This window comes from Leptodactylus fuscus, chromosome 3, assembly GCF_031893055.1.
Source record: "Leptodactylus fuscus isolate aLepFus1 chromosome 3, aLepFus1.hap2, whole genome shotgun sequence".
NCBI lineage: Eukaryota > Metazoa > Chordata > Amphibia > Anura > Leptodactylidae > Leptodactylus > Leptodactylus fuscus.
Genome location: NC_134267.1, coordinates 206,802,137 through 206,821,053, shown reverse-complemented (window position 1 = coordinate 206,821,053; position 18,917 = coordinate 206,802,137). Strand labels below are relative to the sequence as shown.

The 18,917-nt window shown below is 41.3% G+C and overlaps 1 protein-coding gene across 14 annotated transcripts in view; it reads left to right on the top strand.

Annotated features, from left to right (window-relative positions):
• The window catches only part of MYT1L (myelin transcription factor 1 like), a 371,423-nt gene that overhangs the window by 226,812 nt on the left and 125,694 nt on the right, over positions 1–18,917 (top strand). For 12 of the 14 annotated variants that reach the window (XM_075269099.1, XM_075269101.1, XM_075269096.1 and 9 more), the window contains one exon: positions 3,191–3,253. The exons of the other annotated variants lie outside the window; for them this stretch is intronic. In XM_075269099.1, the coding sequence (XP_075125200.1) occupies positions 3,191–3,253 (63 nt within the window). The remainder of the gene's footprint in view (positions 1–3,190; positions 3,254–18,917) is intronic. 14 annotated transcript variants of the gene reach the window in all.

Genomic DNA, 18,917 nt, shown 5'->3' with positions numbered 1-18,917 from the left:
CACTGCAAGAAGTCAGTTCATGAAATTTTCCCCGTCTTTGATATTCCACACTCAGCCATTTGTACTATTACATGGTTACATAGTAGATGAGGTTGAATGAAGACCTCAGTCCATCAAGTCCAACCTATAACCCTACAGTCCCTTACAGTGTTGATCCAGCGGAAGGCAAAAAAAAAAACATGAGGTTCATGCCATTTGCCCAATTTCAGAAAAAATTCCTTCCCAGCTCCAATCTGGCAGTCAGTATAAAACCCTGGATCAATGTGTCCTTATAATCTAGAGTCCATAACCTGTTATATTGTTCACTTCAAGAAAGGCATCCAGGCCCTCTTTGAACTTGTTTAATGAATCCACCATCACCACTTCCTGGGGCAGAGAGTTCCATAGTCTCGCTGCTCTTACTGTAAAGAATCTCCTTCTATGTTTCTGGTGAAAATTTCTTTCCTCTATTGAAAAGTGGATATGTTTAGGAACCACAGCACCTCAGCTATACATGGCGGACTACATAAGTTCAGAGTGGAGTCGCTGAGTGATAAAGCCATCTTCAACTTGAATTGGATAATTCGCTGCACAGTGATAATCCACAATGAAAAAGATTAGGCTTTAACATCAGTGCAAAAACTGAGTGTGAAGGACTTTATGGAGCGGGCTTCCATGGTCAAGCCTTTCCATGTATTGGATGGAATTATATAAAGCACGGTGCCACCATTGGACTCTAGAGCGGGGGAAGCATTCTGTGGAAACACTTCTCTATCTGGCAGTCTGACGGATGAGTCTGGGTTTGGTGAATGCCAGAAGAACGTTACCTGCTTGACTACACTGTGTCAACTGAAACGTTTGCTGGAGGTGGATAATGTTATGTGGTTGTTTTTATAAGGAATTGGCCTAGATCCATTAGTTCCAGTGAAGGGTATGCTTGATGTTTCGGCATACGAGGACCTTTTGGACAATTGTATGCATCCAATTTTGTGGGATAGTTTTTACAAAGTCCATTTTCTGTATTTCTGTGTCCCAAAACACAATGTAAGGTCTATAAAGGAATGGTCAGGTGAGTTTGGTGTGGAAGAACTTGACTGGCCTGGCCCAGAGCTCTGATTTCAGTCCCATCAAACACATTTGGGATTAAGTAGAATGTAGATGCCTATGGATTTAGAATCAATGTCATAAAAGCTCCAGTAGGAGTAATGTGTAGGTGCTCCAATACTTCTGTCCATATAGTATACTTAGCCATCCTTTTTACTTGACTACACCTACTTTATGCTGTTGTTGGTCTACTGGAACAGTGGGTCTTTAGTAGTAGCTGTTTGCATTTTCGTTGGGTTTCTGAATTAGTCAACCAAGCATAGATGTCAGTGTATGAGGTAGGCAAGAAGAACACATTTGCAGAATTTAGTTATGCTGTATACCCAATGGAGTCTATTAAGAGCAGAGTTTCCTGTAACAAAATGTCCAAAAATTGTGTGTTCTCGCTAACCTAGCCACGGTACCCAAAACCTCCAAAATTTTCAAATTGGATTCCTAGCACAAAACAGAATTTGTCAATTGTTGGAGTACTGGAATGGGAACGTGCTTGTTCCTCGTTCACTTATGTGTTTCTAGTGTAAAGATCTTAAGTTACTTAACTGAGTACATAAGTAACTGGGATGCCAAGGGATGGTTTATAAAAGAAGAGAGCTTGGATTCATCATGGAGACAAGATCATGAAATTGTATTTGTGTGACACAGAGTTCTATAGACACACTGGTGCCACAATTTGGCTTTTAAGTGAATTATAAGAAAAAAAATTCTAAAAATTTCAAAGGAGCAGCCACTACTGAAAGTTCCATTAGATGACCATTATAACTATACCACATATACCCTGTATATAGAGAGGATTTCCCTTGTTAAAAGTTTAACATTAGATTTTATTTAACATTGAAGTAAACCTAAATCCATCTTCTGACACATACTGTATATGGAGTGCCAAAGTCTTATCATTTTCAGAAGCAATGAGGGTGTGAGCTTGGACCCAAACTGTGGGGGGGGGTTTTTGGACATGTGTACATATGACATGTGAAGTTTTTCCATTCATTTTTCATAGACCAAACTTGCTTGTCTACATGAAGATTAATGGGAACCTGTCATATTGAAAATCCAGGAAAATGTTATAATGTAGGAGGAGTTGAGTTGATGAGTATATAGTTTTGTGGGAAAAGTTGGAGAGGGCAGTGGCTCAGTGACTGATGGCCATCTTTGTGAATTACTCATACAGGTAATGTCAGTCATTGATCGTGACCACCCCGTGGATTTCTAAACCCAACCTTAGCTTATATTTAGAACAATAAAAGACACATTATATTGAGTCTTTTACCACAAACTTATAAATCAATTTGCTCAGTTCCTCCTGCTTCATAACATTTGGTCTACAAGGGGCAACACCATGGCTCAGTGGTTAGCACCGCAGCCTGGAGTCCTTGGTTCCAATCTTGCCAAAGACAAGTTGTAAGGAGTTTGTATGTTCTCCCCATGTTTGTGTGGATTTCCTCCCATATTCCAAAGATATACTGATAGGGAAAAATGTACATTGTGAGCCCTATATGAGGTTCACAATCAGCTTGGACTGTACATTCAATGTAACAAGTTCCCTTTAAGTAGAGCTATCCATTTGCTTCACTTGTTTGCTATAAACCACAATTTTTAGACATCAAATGAAAGAATATTCATCCTTGTGATGGATCTATTGCATTTACTGTAGACAAAGAAAAGTCCTAATCTCAGTTTCTGTTGAGTTATGGCTACTAGCATGTCCTACGTAATACTAAAGCTTACACTTATTGTTTAAAGGAAGTCTTTTGCCAGATAGGTTAGGGTCATCTCAATCAAACAGTGTTGTCCCCTTGTGAATCATTGCCTCCATTGTTGGGACATCGCCATATTGTCAATATCCAAATGTACTCTTTGGAACAACAAGGACCTTGTTCCAGAAATGCTCCCAATGCCCCAATATTGACAAAATTAGCAATATCCTGGCAGTGGAGGAAATGATTCACAAGGGGAAAAAAAAAACAGTTTAATTCAGGTCCCCTTAACCTATCTTTCTGGAGTGCTGGGTTATTATACTGGGATCTGGTGAAAGACTCCCTTTAAGTGTGGTCTCGTTTTTGTCCGAACGTGGCACCGACCATTTTTATCCCTTGTTCCTTTTCTACAGCTGTCCTACTCCTGGTTGCGATGGGAGTGGCCATGTTAGTGGTAAATATGCAAGACATAGAAGGTAATTATAAAATATATACTAGCAAAGTTTCCGACTTTATGCAATTGTTTTTATAGTAGCATTGCTGACTTTTCCATGAGGTATATTTGTAGTGCATGCTATAAGGTGACATCAATATAAGTATTCAGATTGATCCTTGGTTGTATTATTCTGCTGTGATGCGACCAATATTTACTAGTGGAATGCCATGTCTAGTTCAAAATTGAAGGCAAATGTCACATCGTAATACAATTGTACAATCCATTTGTATTGCTCATTGTAGACATAACATTCTTTGCACAGCTTCTTCTGTTGTTGACTTAACCATATTAAAACCATTGACAGGTACGGTGAAAAAACGAGATTATTTTGCCACAATGGCACCTGTCGAGGCATATATTTGGCAACAAATGAGTAGTCCGTTATTAAAGTTGATGTGTTGGAATCAGGAAAATGGGCAATTGTAACAATCTGAGAAACTCTGGCATGGGTCAACTGCTAGACAACTTGGTCTGAACATCTCCAAATGGCTGGTCTCGTGGGATGTTCTTAGGATGCAGCGGTTAATACGTACCAAAAGTGGTCCAAAGAAGGACAACCACACTGGTGAACCAGCAACGGGCTCATGATCAGCTAAGGTTCATTGGTTCACCTCTGATCCATTGAGGTTCTACCTCACACCTTGCTAATGTTTTGGTGCCGGATACCACAGGGCATCTTCTAACTTCTTGTGGAGTCCATGTTTCCATGTGTCAGTGCTGTTTTGGTGAAGAAGGTGGTGTATACAACATTGGGCAGGTGGTTTTAATTTTACAGTTTATTATGTATCTGGCTTACCGGGTGACCTGAAAGGCAATGCAAAACACTTTACTTCAGCTTCTGACATAATATAAAGAACTATAAGACCTTATGGTCTGTATAACTGGTCTATATAACTGGGTCTGCCAAAACTATTAAGTCTATGTCTCCAAAGTGGACCCACGTCAATCTGTATAGTGCAGATATCTTTTGTTCTTCATATAAGCTCATACATATAATAATAAAGTCGGTCAACTATGTTATGTTTATGGGTGTGTACATGTTATGTTTATGGATGTGTACCATCTCTCCAATGGTAGATGATGTCACGGAAAAGAAAATTTGGACATGATGTATTTTAACATGGACCATTTGTGTTCTTACGACTAAATGTTTTGGGGAATGGCTCTCTTACCATCTAGAACCATTGGCTTGTGTATGGAAAATGGAGAAATAGCTGTCAAAGTGGTATTGATTGACAGCTATTGAAGATGTATGAGCAGCCAAAGAGCTTGGTGTAGACCCTATAGCATGAGCTGGTTACTTATCCACTGGCATTTACTTCAATTTCTTCCATATGATTTTCACAATGATTTTCCATTCCGTCTAATAGTAATATCCTCATATTGCCTATCCTCATATTATGGTCAACAAAATGTATGTAAAAGGACATAAAGGACATACTGTATGGTCGCCTATGGTCCTTGTGTTATATACTTCCATATGTATTTTTTACTTAAATGTTGAACAAATTTGAAGATTTACTAAAAAAATGGGCATGTATGGGCACAAGTCAGTGAGAACAGGTCACCACCAAGTAGGTTTTTGCTTTTTACACAAATATTACATATGTGTACATGGTTGTCCCACAAAACTCTTATCAGATTTCCACATGTAGGTGTTTGATCACTATGGACCAAATCTTTGGAATACCCACCAATCACTACAACATGGGTCCTGAGCCCACTGTTCTTTTTTTGCAGTATGACATTGTAAGAAGATGGCTCAAGGACATCTGCATGTAGTTTGTATGTTCTCCCCATATTTGTGTGGGATTCCTCTGGGTGCTCCGATTTCCTCTTGCACGCCAAAGACATACTGATATGGAATAGATACTAGGCTCTTCTAAGCACAGTGAGTGATGACAATATCTGTAGTGGCAGTCATGTGGGTTTCCTAGTACTCCATACATTCATATGGGGTCAGCAGAAACAGTTGAGCATGGGCACCTCTCCAATTTCAGGCTCCTCAGTAGAGGAAGTTGTTGTTGAGGTTTCCACCATTGGTTTCAAGCTCCTAGGGATCAGACATTTGCAAATGCAATAGCTAGGGCTTAAAACTAACTAGATGACTTATCTTGAAATAAATTTAGCGTCTCAAAACTTCCCTTGCAATGCTTTGCTTTAGTTGTCCTACAAGGTTATGGATGTTTTTGTCAATCATTTTTTTTGCGAGATCACTAAATAATGCAGTTGTCTTTACTTTCCTAAAAACGATGACCCAAGGATTGTGGAAACAGCATCATGAACACACGTATAGGATAGTCAGGTCCAAAATGTCTTCCAAGTCAATAAAAGTGCAATGCAGGGGCCTTTAGTAGGAACAGAAAATACCTTTAAGGCCACAAACCGATGAAGCAATGGAGAGGTATTCATTTTATGGATATCCAAATCATCCTGCCAGTGTACCAAGGAAGTCCAAAATTTCCAGATTTGACTATAGGTAGTCATGATGCAAACAAAGGCTGAAAATATCCATCACATCTATAGAGACAACATTGGGCAATGATATCAGAAATGAGCCAAAGCACTTACAGATGTCTGTAGGCAGATCGAGCAATTCAGACCCACCCTTGGAGCACTTACAGGCCAATATACATATCCATAAAAAGACGATTATCTCTGCAATACTTCATTAGTTTGTGGCCACAAAGGTATGTTTTGCTCCTATCACAGACCCCTACATGACCCTATTGTTAGTTTGGGAGGCGTTTTAGACCTGACAGTTTCCCTTTAACAAAAGGAATATTATTCCGAGCATCCATTTCAGTGTCGAGAATCACCGAGGATGTCATTTTCATGCTCTCAAGTTTGCCAGTGTGACCAAGGTCATGAGTTTTATGATCTGTGAATGAATGTGTTAGTCGAGCTCTATCAAGGTGGTCCTGGTATTATGTTGTAACAAAAAGACCTTAAGCTATGCCTCGAAATGTAATAAAAATTTTTAGTGGAACTCACCGTGCCGAAGGAGGTGCTAACACTAAATATAGTCCTGGTTATCAGGAGAGGATTAAAGCTAGACTAGACCTTCCTCCAGGGGCTTCTGGGTATAGATGAAAGAATATATGGAATGTCTACGGAATTAGTAAACACGTCCATTGTACTTGTGCTGTGGGGGAGCGAGATAAGATACAGTGAATTTCTATGCCGCCTTTCCAGAATCGGAAATTGGGTTGCGGCACACTTGTACAATCACTTCCAAGCAGTAGCTCATGAAATGAAGGTAATTAATGGAGCAATTACATTGTACAAAAGCACAAAAAATAGAAACCTTCCTTGTGCGTAGAAAGCAGAATGGGCAAAACATAGTTAAAAGGCTTCTACTCATAGCTTAGCTGCAAAATAACTTTATGAGGGCAAACTTTATTGTCAAGCAAGGGTATTGAAGCAATGCCAGGAGCACAGTCGTAACGAGAACTGCCCCCACTGCTAGCGACCTTTCGTCTGGATACGCTCTCATTATCTGTTACCCATTATCCGAGCAGAATGTTTTAAACTGCGGTGTCACAATTTATTTTTGGTTCTGACATCATGTCTTGTGGTGTTAATAATCCAAAATGTGTCTTTAATGTTGATAAGAAGAAGTGCAGAAAAAGTCGTAAACATGCGGCGGGGTCAGAGAAGTCTACAAAATGCAGGAATCAGCGAATGCTTAGAAATAATTCATAACTACTAAGTGTAGCATTAGCAATTAGGATAATATGTAGGGTAGAATACGGCGTATATATATTTCTAGCTTTCAGAATGTTGTCAGTCTATGCAGCAATTTAACTAAATTTTGTATTTTTAGGTAAAAAAAAATCCCTAAATTTGAACACATTGGGGGAATTTATCAACCCATCTATGGCGGTTTACTGACATAGTTGGGGGATAATGTGGTGTATTTTTCCACCCCTCTGCCCTTGCTCACCACTTTCCGCATATGTAGGTGAAGTAGAGCGGAGAGTGAGGCGAGCTAGAGTGGGGACGCCTCAAGCCAACTTATGTATTGAAACTGCCATAAGTTCTATTGGAAATCTACACTAATTCCCAACTGGTGTTGATTGCCATTCCAGCACACGGGTAGGCGCCTCTTCAAGTGTTCCTTGTTTTGGTGTGGCCTTTATTAAAACCGATGTAGGAAATACCGGTCTCAATAAGGAGTTGTCTTACCTTCAGTTGGATTGGATGTGAATGTTTAATGTATCAATGTCAATGGGAGGATGAGTATGGTGACTTCATTCAATTTGTTAAAGACAATGATATTAGGGCTTGGACAGTCCCGTTCCGTTCCTGACAGCTCTGGTCAGGCTTTTTCAGAGTTTGCATGGTTTAGCATCACTATAGTGGGCCAACCATGGAGCCTCCGCAAAGTGTAAAGAGGAGGATGAGGCTGAGTTTTTCTATTCAAATTGTAAAACAAAATGGTAGCAGAGCTTGAAAATTACAATGTCTCTTCTGCCCCTGCCAACTCTGGTCACACTTTTTTGACTACCGGGGACCAACCATAGAGCCTCCACAAAAACCAGAGAGGAGCTGAACAACTTTGCTCCTTCATTCTAACAATGGATTGGAGTCACAATGGTTGAACCTACTTTAACTTCTGATACAGAACAGCTTCTGGTCATAACTTGTTTTATGGTTTAAGAACCAATGGTGTTGATGTATCGTTTATGCAATTTTTTCCACATTATCTTGGTATGCTCCTGTTTTATGACTTGTCCTGTGTCTACGTTATTAAAAAATATGCAATTGTGTCATAAATCTTACACAAAACTCACATAATTGAAATTGTGGTTCCAATGCTTTCAGATATCTCAAGGTTTTATACGCTGCTCTCGTGACTCTTTCTAGCGCCTTTTGAAAAAATGTGGCACATCAGATAAAGCAAAGTAACAAGCCTAGCATAAAGGCCTTTAATATAGGTGCAAAAACACATGCTAAATCTTGCAAAAAAACTTTATAAAATGAGGACTGAATATGAAGAAATTAGGAACAAAAGATATGATAAATGTCCCCAAATCCAAATCTATCATGAGATTACGCTTTTGGAGATATTACCAGTTATTTCCTAGAGCAGTTAAATTGTTGGATGAGATGCCCCATAATTCTCGACTATTTGACAGGTCGAATATTGACTTTCATGGTGGCTACATATAAGTGGCAGTAGAGTTTGTTTTCTTCCTTTTGAAGGGTAGCTAATTTGCAAACTTTTTCCCAGGGAGCATTGCTTGGATTTCTTCAAAGAGAACCTCCCGAGAAGAACCTTCAACTAAAAATCCATTTGAACTTCCGATTCTATTTGTATGATGTGTCGAAGAAAGACAATTAGACAAAATGATAAGACTGTATGACTATTCATTATTAATAAAGTTTTCAAAAACATTCTAGAAATTTTGAGTCCGATAGATTTTAGTGTAGTTGGGTAGGTTGTTTCAGGTGGAGCACAGCAGGAGAACAAAAAGGTATTAGCCCTGTCTACCTTGTAGCTTGAAAAGGCAAGTTGTTTATGAAGATAAGAAGAATGGTTTTGGGTGCACTCGTCATTAGGAATCAGCATGCCACATGACTAATTGGGCAATTTGCCCATGTGCTTAAAAAGAAAGCTTTAGAATTCAGGTGTATATCGGAATTGCCGACATCCACCTCTGTTGTTTTTGAATAGTCGATTTTTTGAGTGAAATTATTCTGGAAGCTTAAGGAAGCATTTTGAAGGCAACACATACAAAATAAAAAACCGTGAATGGTTTGATGGTTTTACAATAGCAATTCTAATACTCATAAGAATGTGTGGAACTTACAAAATTATGAAGTGAAGTCATCAGCGGTACGTTCTATACCTGTAGCTTGGGACTGGAACTTTGGAACTGGCTAAATTGTGATTAGTGGTTACTTTGCTTCACTTTAATATCAGTACAGTGAAAGGTTTTACAAAACCCTGACACTTACAAAAATGGACTAAGGTAGAAGCAACTATTAAAGAAAAAATGTGGATTGTATCGCAACCGACCTCTGATCTATTGGTTGATGGTCAAATCGTAATAGGTTCATTTGTGAGACTACAACGTGATATCAACTTCCATAGATGTCCGACAGTATATAAAGAAGGTAGTATTCTTGGAAGATAAATAGGATTCTCAAAGATGACATTGGGACTTATTATAATGGTTATTGTCATCCTTCAGTGGGCCTTCATGAATGCCTACTTAAGTTACAGGACAGAGACCATGATAGAGACCTACTTTACTACTGAAGGAACATCTTCAACTGAGGTCTTCACAATAGCTTGAACAAGTCATACCACAAATGGAGGCTTCATAAGGGCCTCCTATAAAAAGGGGTCTATGATTGTGACCATTGTTTTTATCTTACTTATATGCCACCGATTGGTGACTTCATAGAGTACTTTTGCTAAAGGTTGCAGCCATGTTAACGAAAACCTTAGTTTATCATTCAGTAGAGATCTACATTAGAGATGAGCGAACAGTAAAATGTTCGAGGTTCGATATTCGTTTCGAGTAGCTCCTCAATATTCGACTACTCTTCAACGTTCGATGAAATTATACTTACCAAGTCCACAAGTGAGGGTCGGGCTGGATCCTCCGAGCAGTCTTCTCCTTGCAGCGGCGTCTTCCAGCTCTTCATTCACTCTGCCAGGCATCGGGCCTGGGCAGAGCCGACTGCGCATGCCCGCACTACAAACGTACATACGTAATCGGCTCTGCCCAGGCCTGATGCCTGGCAGAGTGAATGAAGAGCCGGAAGACGCCACGGGGAAGCTGCATGGAGAAGACTTCTAAAGGTAGGAGAAGAACCAGCGTTGATTGGCCTTCTGTATAGCATTTGGCCAATCATTGCTGGTTCTGAATCGAACTTTTACATTCGAACAGCGAGTGATACTCGATCGAGTACGAGTATTTCGAATACCATAGTATTCAATCGAATACCTACTCGATCGAGTACTACTTGCTCATCTCTAATTTACATCTAAAGATACTTCTAATTTTGCAGTTATTTGTCCTTAGAATAACACTTAAAGAGTTTGGCCACCACTTCTCTCCAATAAATGTTATAGTGGCTAGGTCACTATTTCAGAAATGGGATACAGTAATTTGCTTTTGGATAACATGCTCGTATCATTATGACTATACCATCATTGTGGAGATGAGGGTTTTAATGGGCACATCACGTCCACAAATCTGGCGGTGGAAACAGTAGTCCCAGACTTCACCCAAAACTGAATTTTATATGTTGGGTGGAGGGTTTTTTTTAATGTTTTTCACAGATGGTGTATTAGTAAAATAATACTGAGGGAAACTGGCTAGAGAATTGGTGTGTGGACAGGGGTAGTAACTTCTGTGAAGAAAAGTAGAAGTCTAGTACTCAATATTCCCATAAAATCCACTTTATTCGGCACTTACATAAAATACAGATATAGTTAGTGCTTACGAATTTCTCGGGGCTTAGTCATAGATCTTGAAACACGTAAGCAGAGGCTATATCTGTAGATTTTAAGTATATCTTTTATAAAGTGGAATTTATGGGAATAATGAGTGCTAGACTTCCATTTTTTATTGATAGAGTTAGTTACGTAAGGTAAAAGTTCCCGTCGATTATATTTAAATCATTTCGGATGCAGACGCAGGGTTATCTTCTAAAGGAAATTAAACTTGTAAGAAATTCAGGGCCACCACCATGTACCAATTCTGTAATTTCTACAATAATACTTTATCTGGAACAGATATTTGCTGCCATCAAAGTATTTAAATCAATAGACTCTTGTTATACCAATAGAGCATACCACATATAAGATCCCATTTAAATAAGGAGCCACTAAACACAAAATTGGAGACACTTTAAGGGGGCATTCACACTTGCGCACGTGTCCGCCCTATGCCTCCAGGTTTTCATCCTGGACTAAGGATGGCTGCCCAGCAGTCAGCTTTAAAACCCATTTATTGAATGGGACTTGAAAGGTAACATCCAGTGTCTGTCTGAGGCCAATTTTTTTGGCTGAACACAAAGTCCTGCATGTCCAACTTTGTGCCTGGCGGAAAAAATGGTTTTCCTGTGGAGAGGCCGCAGGCGGACACTGATGGTTATTTTCTTATATTTTTTAAAGTTGACTGCCAGGAAGCCGTCCATTGTCCAGTTCCTTGGGACGGAAACCAGGCGGAGTGGCACAGGGCGGACAATGGGCGCAAGTGTGAATGCACCCCTGAGAGAGATCTCAAGGGACAGATGTTGATCAGAATTTTATCAGTATTCCTATTAAAGGAACATTAAACAAAGAAACTGCACAACAATAAAAAAAAATCCCAACAAGTCTTCCCTTCGTTTTCTTTATTTGTAGTCTTACATTACTAATAATACTGAGACATATGTAAAAAAATAAATAGTATCTCAGTAGCTTAACCATTCCCCCGTCCTTCTCACTGTCCTGGCTCCAGCTGTAAAACAACTGGCAAGAACAGGAGCCTCCCTCTGCCTGATCTCCCTTAGACAAAAAGATCATTAAAGGGAATCTGTTTAAGAGTTCTTTAATAAGAGCATAAACAAAGCGTTATAACCACAAACCTATAGAACAATGCCAAGATATTTTTTTTATGTATATGCAAATTAACCTGCAAGTGCATCAGGGGCAGCCTCAATAGTCCAGATTTGCCTATAGCCAGGGGCGTAACTACCATAGAGGCAGCGGAGGCGGATGCCACAGGGCCCAGGCCATTAGGGGGCCCAGTGACAGCCGCTACCGCTGTGTTTTTGTTTTTTTTTAATAGGCCGTTACGGGCCCTATTTACTTGCCGATCCTGGATGGGCCATAATACTGTGTGCAGGGGCCACTATGGGGGATAATACTGTGTGCAGGGGCCACTAAGGGACATAATAGAGTGCGGAGGAGGGGGCCGGTCGAGGTCTTCGATGTCGATGTCGGTTGGGGGGGGGGGGACCATGTCAAAAGTTTGCCACGGGCCCCGCCATTCCTAGTTACGCCACTGCCTATAGCCAACTGTGAAGCAGACAAAGGGTGCATTCACACGATGTAACGTGGAGCGTGATCTGGCACATATACACGTGTCGGCAGATGACACGCTCAAAATGCTCCCATTCATTTTAATGGGAGTTAGGATCGTATACGCCGCGTTATTTTGTGGCCGTGATTTTGCGGCCTTTGTTAAGGCTATTCCTACGTCTTATTAAGAAACAAAGAGTATCCAATGATAGGATACCTTTAATCAATTTTACTATCTATATCTGGTGGTAAACCTACAATTTCACTAATAATATGGCGGTACTTTCATTGAGCAGACATATGTCCATGTTTCTGTAAATAAAGTAAAATCCTCTTTAATACTAATTTATTTTTTTTAAAAAAAAGGGGCCAACTATATTTTATTATCTATTCATTTAATTTACATTTCTCTGTTCCCATAATGCACCTGGTTTCTGATGGCAGTTTTTATGTTGTTTTGCTGTTGTTTCCCATATACTTAGGGGGCAGTCTGTGTCGGCGAGGCATCAGCTTGCACACCGGCATGATCTTACTAGAGAATGGAATGGATTCATATACATACCTGGTGCCATACAATGGAAAGTTTTATTCTCCTGATGATGAATCAGAAAGGATTGGTATGTGAATAAATGCTTATCCTTTCTACATGTGACATAAATCCCCAATACGTCTTGTTTTCAGACTCTACTAACCTATTACATATCAACACACCATAGATTTAGTAATATCTTATTATTATTATTAGAGATGAGCGAACACTAAAATGTCCGAGGTTCGAAATCCGATTCGAATAGCCGCACACTGTTCAGCTGTTCGAACGGATTTCGAACCCCATTATAGTCTATGGGGGGAAATGCTCGTTTCAGGGGTACGCAAAATTCGATAAAATTATACTTACCAAGTGCACGAGTGATGGTCGGGCTGGATTCCCCTTGAAGTCTTCTCCCGGCACAGCGCCCCCGCGGCGTTTTCCGGCTGGAATTCACTCTGCCTAGGCATCGGGGCCTAGGCAGAGCCGACTGCGCATGCACAGTCGGCTCTGCCCGGCCCGACGCATGCGCAGTGGGCTCTGCCTAGGCCGGATGCCTAGGCAGAGTGAATTCCAGCCGGAAGACGCCGCGGGTACGCTGCACGGAGAAGACTTCTAAAGGTAAGAGAAGAACCAGCGTTGATTGGCAGAATGTATAGCATTCTGCCAATCAACGCTGGTTCTGCATCGAACCTTAAACTTCGAACAGCTAGTAGTGTTCGATCGAGTACGAGTATTTCGAATTCCGTAGTATTCGATTGAACACCTACTCGATCGAACACTACTCGCTCATCTCTAATTATTATTATTATTACTTGCTGGTACCCGCGACTTCGTCTGCAGTGATTATAGAAGTGGGTATATACAGGCATGGGTAAGGTTTTCGTACTGTGTATAAGGTATGGGATATGAAATGTAACTTTGTATCTTGTTTTTGCTGTAATTCAGAGAATACGTGAGACTTTTGTGTTGAAGTTAGGGCTCGTTCACATCTGCGTTGTTCGGTCCTTATTGCAGGTTTCCGTTTCCTGCATAAAACAGAGGCAGGAGACAGAAGCCTGCAGGAGACTTTCTCACCCATTCATTTGAATGGGTGAGAAAGCTGTCCGGCCGTGCGCGGCAGTGAGCGTTTTGCGCTCTCCGCCGCGAAACCGGGTTTTATAATCCGGACACAGAGTCGGACATGCACTACTCTGTGTCCGGATAAAAAAATCCGGTTTCGCGGCGGAGAGCATAAAACGCTCACCGCCGCGCACGGCCGGACCCGGTCTATGGTTTCCGTCTTCTGCCATGCAGAAGACGGAAACCATAGTATGGAGACATGAACGCAGGTGTGAACCCAGCGTATCTTTGTATTTGAGCTGCTATACGGTGTTGTGAGAAACTTTACATAGTGACTTTGGGACAGAAGTATTTGAAGTTAACCCTTTCCTGCCGATGGCATTTTTTGATTTTCGTTTTTGACTCCCCTTCTTCTAAACCCCATAACTTTTTTATTTCTCCGCTCCCAGAGCCATATGAGGTCTTAATTTTTCCTGGGACAAATTTTCCTTCATGATGCCGCCATTATTTATTCTATATAATGTACTGGGAAGCAGGGAAAAAATTCAGAATGGGGTGGATTTGAAGAAAAAATGTATTTCTGCGACTTTCTTACGGGCTTTGGTTTTACGGCACTCACTGTGCAACCAAAATGACATGTCCCCTGTATTCTGTGTTTCCTTACGATTCCGGGGATACCAAATTTATATGGTTTTATTTACATTTTGACTAGAGATGAGCGAACAGTGTTCTATCGAACACATGTTCAATCGGATATCAGGGTGTTCGCCATGTTCGAATCGAATACCGCGTGGTAAAGTGCGCCAAAATTCGATTCACCTCCCACCTTCCCTGGCGCCTTTTTTGCACCAATAACAGCGCAGGGGAGGTGGGACAGGAACTACGACACCGGGGGCATTGAAAAAAATTGGAAAAAGTCATTGGCTGCCGAAATCAGGTGACCTCCATTTTAGACGAATAGTGGATTTCAAATCTGGGTCATATGAGAATGTGAACTTTGTGACTATGAGACAGGGATAGCTGTACAGGCAGGGATAGCTAGGGATAACCTTTATTTAGGGGGGAATGTTATTAAAAATAACTTTTTGGGGCTCTATCGGGTGTGTAATTGTGATTTTTGTGAGATAAACTTTTTCCCATAGGGATGCATTGGCCAGCGCTGATTGGCCGAATTCCGTACTGGCTAATGCATTGTATTGGCGTGATGAAGCAGTGCTGAATGTGTGTGTTTAGCTCAACTACACCGGTGGAGTAGTTGAGCTAAGCACACAGATTCAGCTCTGCTTCAATCAGCGCTGGCCAATGCATTCTATTAGCTTGATGAAGCAGAGTGTGCACAAGGGTTCAAGCACACCATCAACTCTGATGTAGCAGAGCCAAGTGTGCACAAGGGTTCAAGTGCACCCTTGGCTCTGATGTAGCAGAGCCGAGGGTGCACAAGGGTTCAAGTGCACCCTCGGCTCTGCTACATCAGAGCCGAGGGTGCGCTTGAACCCTTGTGCACACTCTGCTTCATCAAGCTAATAGAATGCATTGGCCAGCGCTGATTGAAGCAGAGATGAATGTGTGTGCTTAGCTCAACTACTCCACCGGTGTAGTTGAGCTAAACACACACATTCAGCACTGCTTCATCACGCCAATAGAATGCATTGGCCAGCACTGATTGGCCAGAGTACGGAATTCGGCCAATTAGCGCTGGCTCTGCTGGAGGAGGCGGAGTCTAAGGTCGGACCAGAATGGAGACTGGTGTGGAGCGATCTTAGACTCCGCCTCCTCCAGCAGAGCCAGCGCTGATTGGTCGAGTTCTGTACTCTGGCCAATCAGCGCTGGCCAATGCATTCTATTAGCCCGATGAAGTAGAGCTGAATGTGTGTGCTTAGCACACACATTCAGCTCTACTTCATCGGGCTAATAGAATGCATTGGCCAATCAGCGCTGGCCAATGCATTCTATTAGCGTGAACTGAGTTTGCACAGGGGTTCTAGTGCCGAGTGTGCATCAGATGTGTAGTTGAGCAGAACTGGCTCAGCACTGCTAAGTCTCTGCATTCGCATAGGAATGCATTGGCCAGCCTTCGGCCAATCAGCGCTGGCTCTGCCGGAGGAGGCGGAGTCTAAGGTCGGACCTGAATGGAGACTGGTGTGGAGCGATCTTAGACTCCGCCTCCTCCAGCAGAGCCAGCGCTGATTGGTCGAGTTCCGTACTCTGGCCAATCAGCACTGGCCAATGCATTTCTATGGGGAAAAGTTAGCTTGCGAAAATCGCAAACTGACAGGGATTTCCATGAAATAAAGTGACTTTTATGCCCCCAGACATGCTTCCCCTGCTGTCCCAGTGTCATTCCAGGGTGTTGGTATCATTTCCTGGGGTGTCATAGTGGACTTGGTGACCCTCCAGACACGGATTTGGGTTTCCCCCTTAACGAGTATATGTTCCCCATAGACTATAATGGGGTTCGAAACCCATTCGAACACTCGAACAGTGAGCGGCTGTTCGAATCGAATTTCGAACCTCGAACATTTTAGTGTTCGCTCATCTCTAATTTTGACCCTTTAAAAAAAGGCAAAACTGTGTTAAATTTTTTTTTTTTTTTGAAAAGTCGCCATATTCCGACAGCCGTAACTTTTTATACGTGCGTGTACGGGGATGTATAGGGCGTCTTTTTTTGCAGGACCGGGTGTACTTTGTAGTTCTACCATTTTCGGGAAATGTTATTGCTTTGATCACTTTTTATTCAAATTTTTATCAGAATCAAAACAGTGAAAAAATAGAGATTTGGCACTTTTGACCATTTTTCCCGCTACAGCGTTTACCGAACAAGAAAAATATTTGTATAGCTTTGTAGAGCGGGCGATTTCAGACGTGGGGATATCTAACATGTATGTGTTTCACAGTTTTGAACTACTTTTATATGTGTTCTAGGGAAAGGGGGGTGATTTGAATTTTTAATCCTTTTTATTTGTTTTTATATTTTTTTTCCTTTTTTTTTAATTTTTTTTTTTGCATTTATTAGACCTCCTAGGGGTATTGACATGGGTGGGCGGTGTTGCGGATTGTCAGAGCGGTGGGGGTCAGCAAACATGGCTGCTCCGGAGCGTTAAAGAGAACCTCCTAGAGTATTGGTAAGGTGAGGGGCAAACTGGTAATGTATATGTATATGTGATTGTGTGGGGTTAGGGGCGAGGCTGTAGAGGGCAATATGAATTTTGGGGCTTGCTATGGTCCAAAGTGTGTGAGATTGCAGAGATGGTGGTGTGAGTTTGGGTTTTGTGGGGGTCCTGGCACAAACGTATGTGTGCAATTGTGACGAAAAGTAGCCTATTGCGCAATCGGGTGTAATGACTATGTTTGTGGAAAATTTCAGTCAAATCGGTCAAGCGGGTTTTGCGTGATTGAGGAACAAACATCCAAACACACAAACCCACAAACATCCAAACTCACAAACTTTCACATTTATAATATTAATAGGATTACACTGCCTGGCCCCAAAAAAAATTTGCGTTGTGCAACAAGGTACCGTTCCACCCCTGATATAATTATGAACTGTTCATGACAGGAATTTGCATATATTCTTGAATATATATAATTGAGCTGTAGCCTGTCAAGTGCAGATCATAATTAAAAGTCTGAAGCGATGTCTACCAATGGAAGAGCTACCAGAGGAAGAGATGTTAGTGCCTTCAAGAAGGGGCAAGTCATTGGATTGCATCAGGCCAACAAATCGACCAAGGAGATAGCCAAAGTAACTGGTATTGGACAGAGAACTGTTCAGCGTATCATACAAGCATGGCGAGATGGTGGAGAACCCCTCTCCAACCGTGGAAAGTGTGGGCGTAAGACTATACTCGAAACTCGAGGTTGTAGGTCCCTAAAGCGACTGGTGAAGAATAACCGCCGGAAAACCACCTTTGAGCTCTCACAGATGTTCAACTCAACGGAGCGACACATTTCGGAGCGAACAATGCGACGAGAACTCAAAGGAATGGGTCTCAACAGTTGTGTCGCCACACGAAAGCCATTGGTGACAGAGACCAACAGACATCGACGCCTGTCATTTGTAAGAGACCACAAGGATTGGACCCTAGAGCAGTGGAGAAAGGTCATGTGGTCAGATGAATCTCGTTTCACATTGTTCCAGAGTGATGGTCGTTTCTGGGTGCGACGAGAAGCACACGAAACACTGGAATGTGCTGGAAAGGAACCTGCGCTGTCACTCACCACCCCCAATGAATCTGCATAACCTGGGCTCCCTCATACTCGAGAATTGGATCAAAATCCCTGAGTCTACACTACAGAACATTATAGACTCCATGACGAGACGGATGCGCGCTGTTATTCGGGCTCATGGTGGCCCAACTAAATATTAACACTCACAACTTTTTTTTTGGCCAGGCAGTGTATTATTATTATTATTATTATTATTATTATTATTATTATTATTATTATTATTATTATTATTATTATTATCATATAATTGGCCATAGATATAATGGTAACAGAAAGTCCGTGGAGGAAAACTCAGTGAACGTTCCATTCAAAGCACTGTGGGAAGAACCGCGATACGTTCCCTCCGCGGCTTTTTCCCACAGCGCTGTATCATCCCATGGACCGGTTAGTAGTATAGGGTGTGTTTATGTAGCTATATATGATAACAGGTTCATGGTTAAACTTAAGTTTCAATATTATTAATAATTGTAATCAATATAGGTTATATAATGAATGATTTCCAAATCTATAAGAGGACTTACTTTTTGTCGGACAAATTGCACTTTATAATGGTACCATTTAATATTCTTTACAATGTACGTGAAGCTGGAAAAAATTCAGAATGGAATGCTATTAGAAAAAAAATGGAACGATTGTTTTTACAGCATTTATATATTGATATAGTGTTTGTTATAACACCATTACCAAAAATTCCAACATTTTTAAAAACAAAAATCTCTGATTCGCGATATTCTAGTACCAGTAACTTTTTTCATCTTTCCATGTATGGAGCTGTGCAATTTAACTACTTTGCTGGGC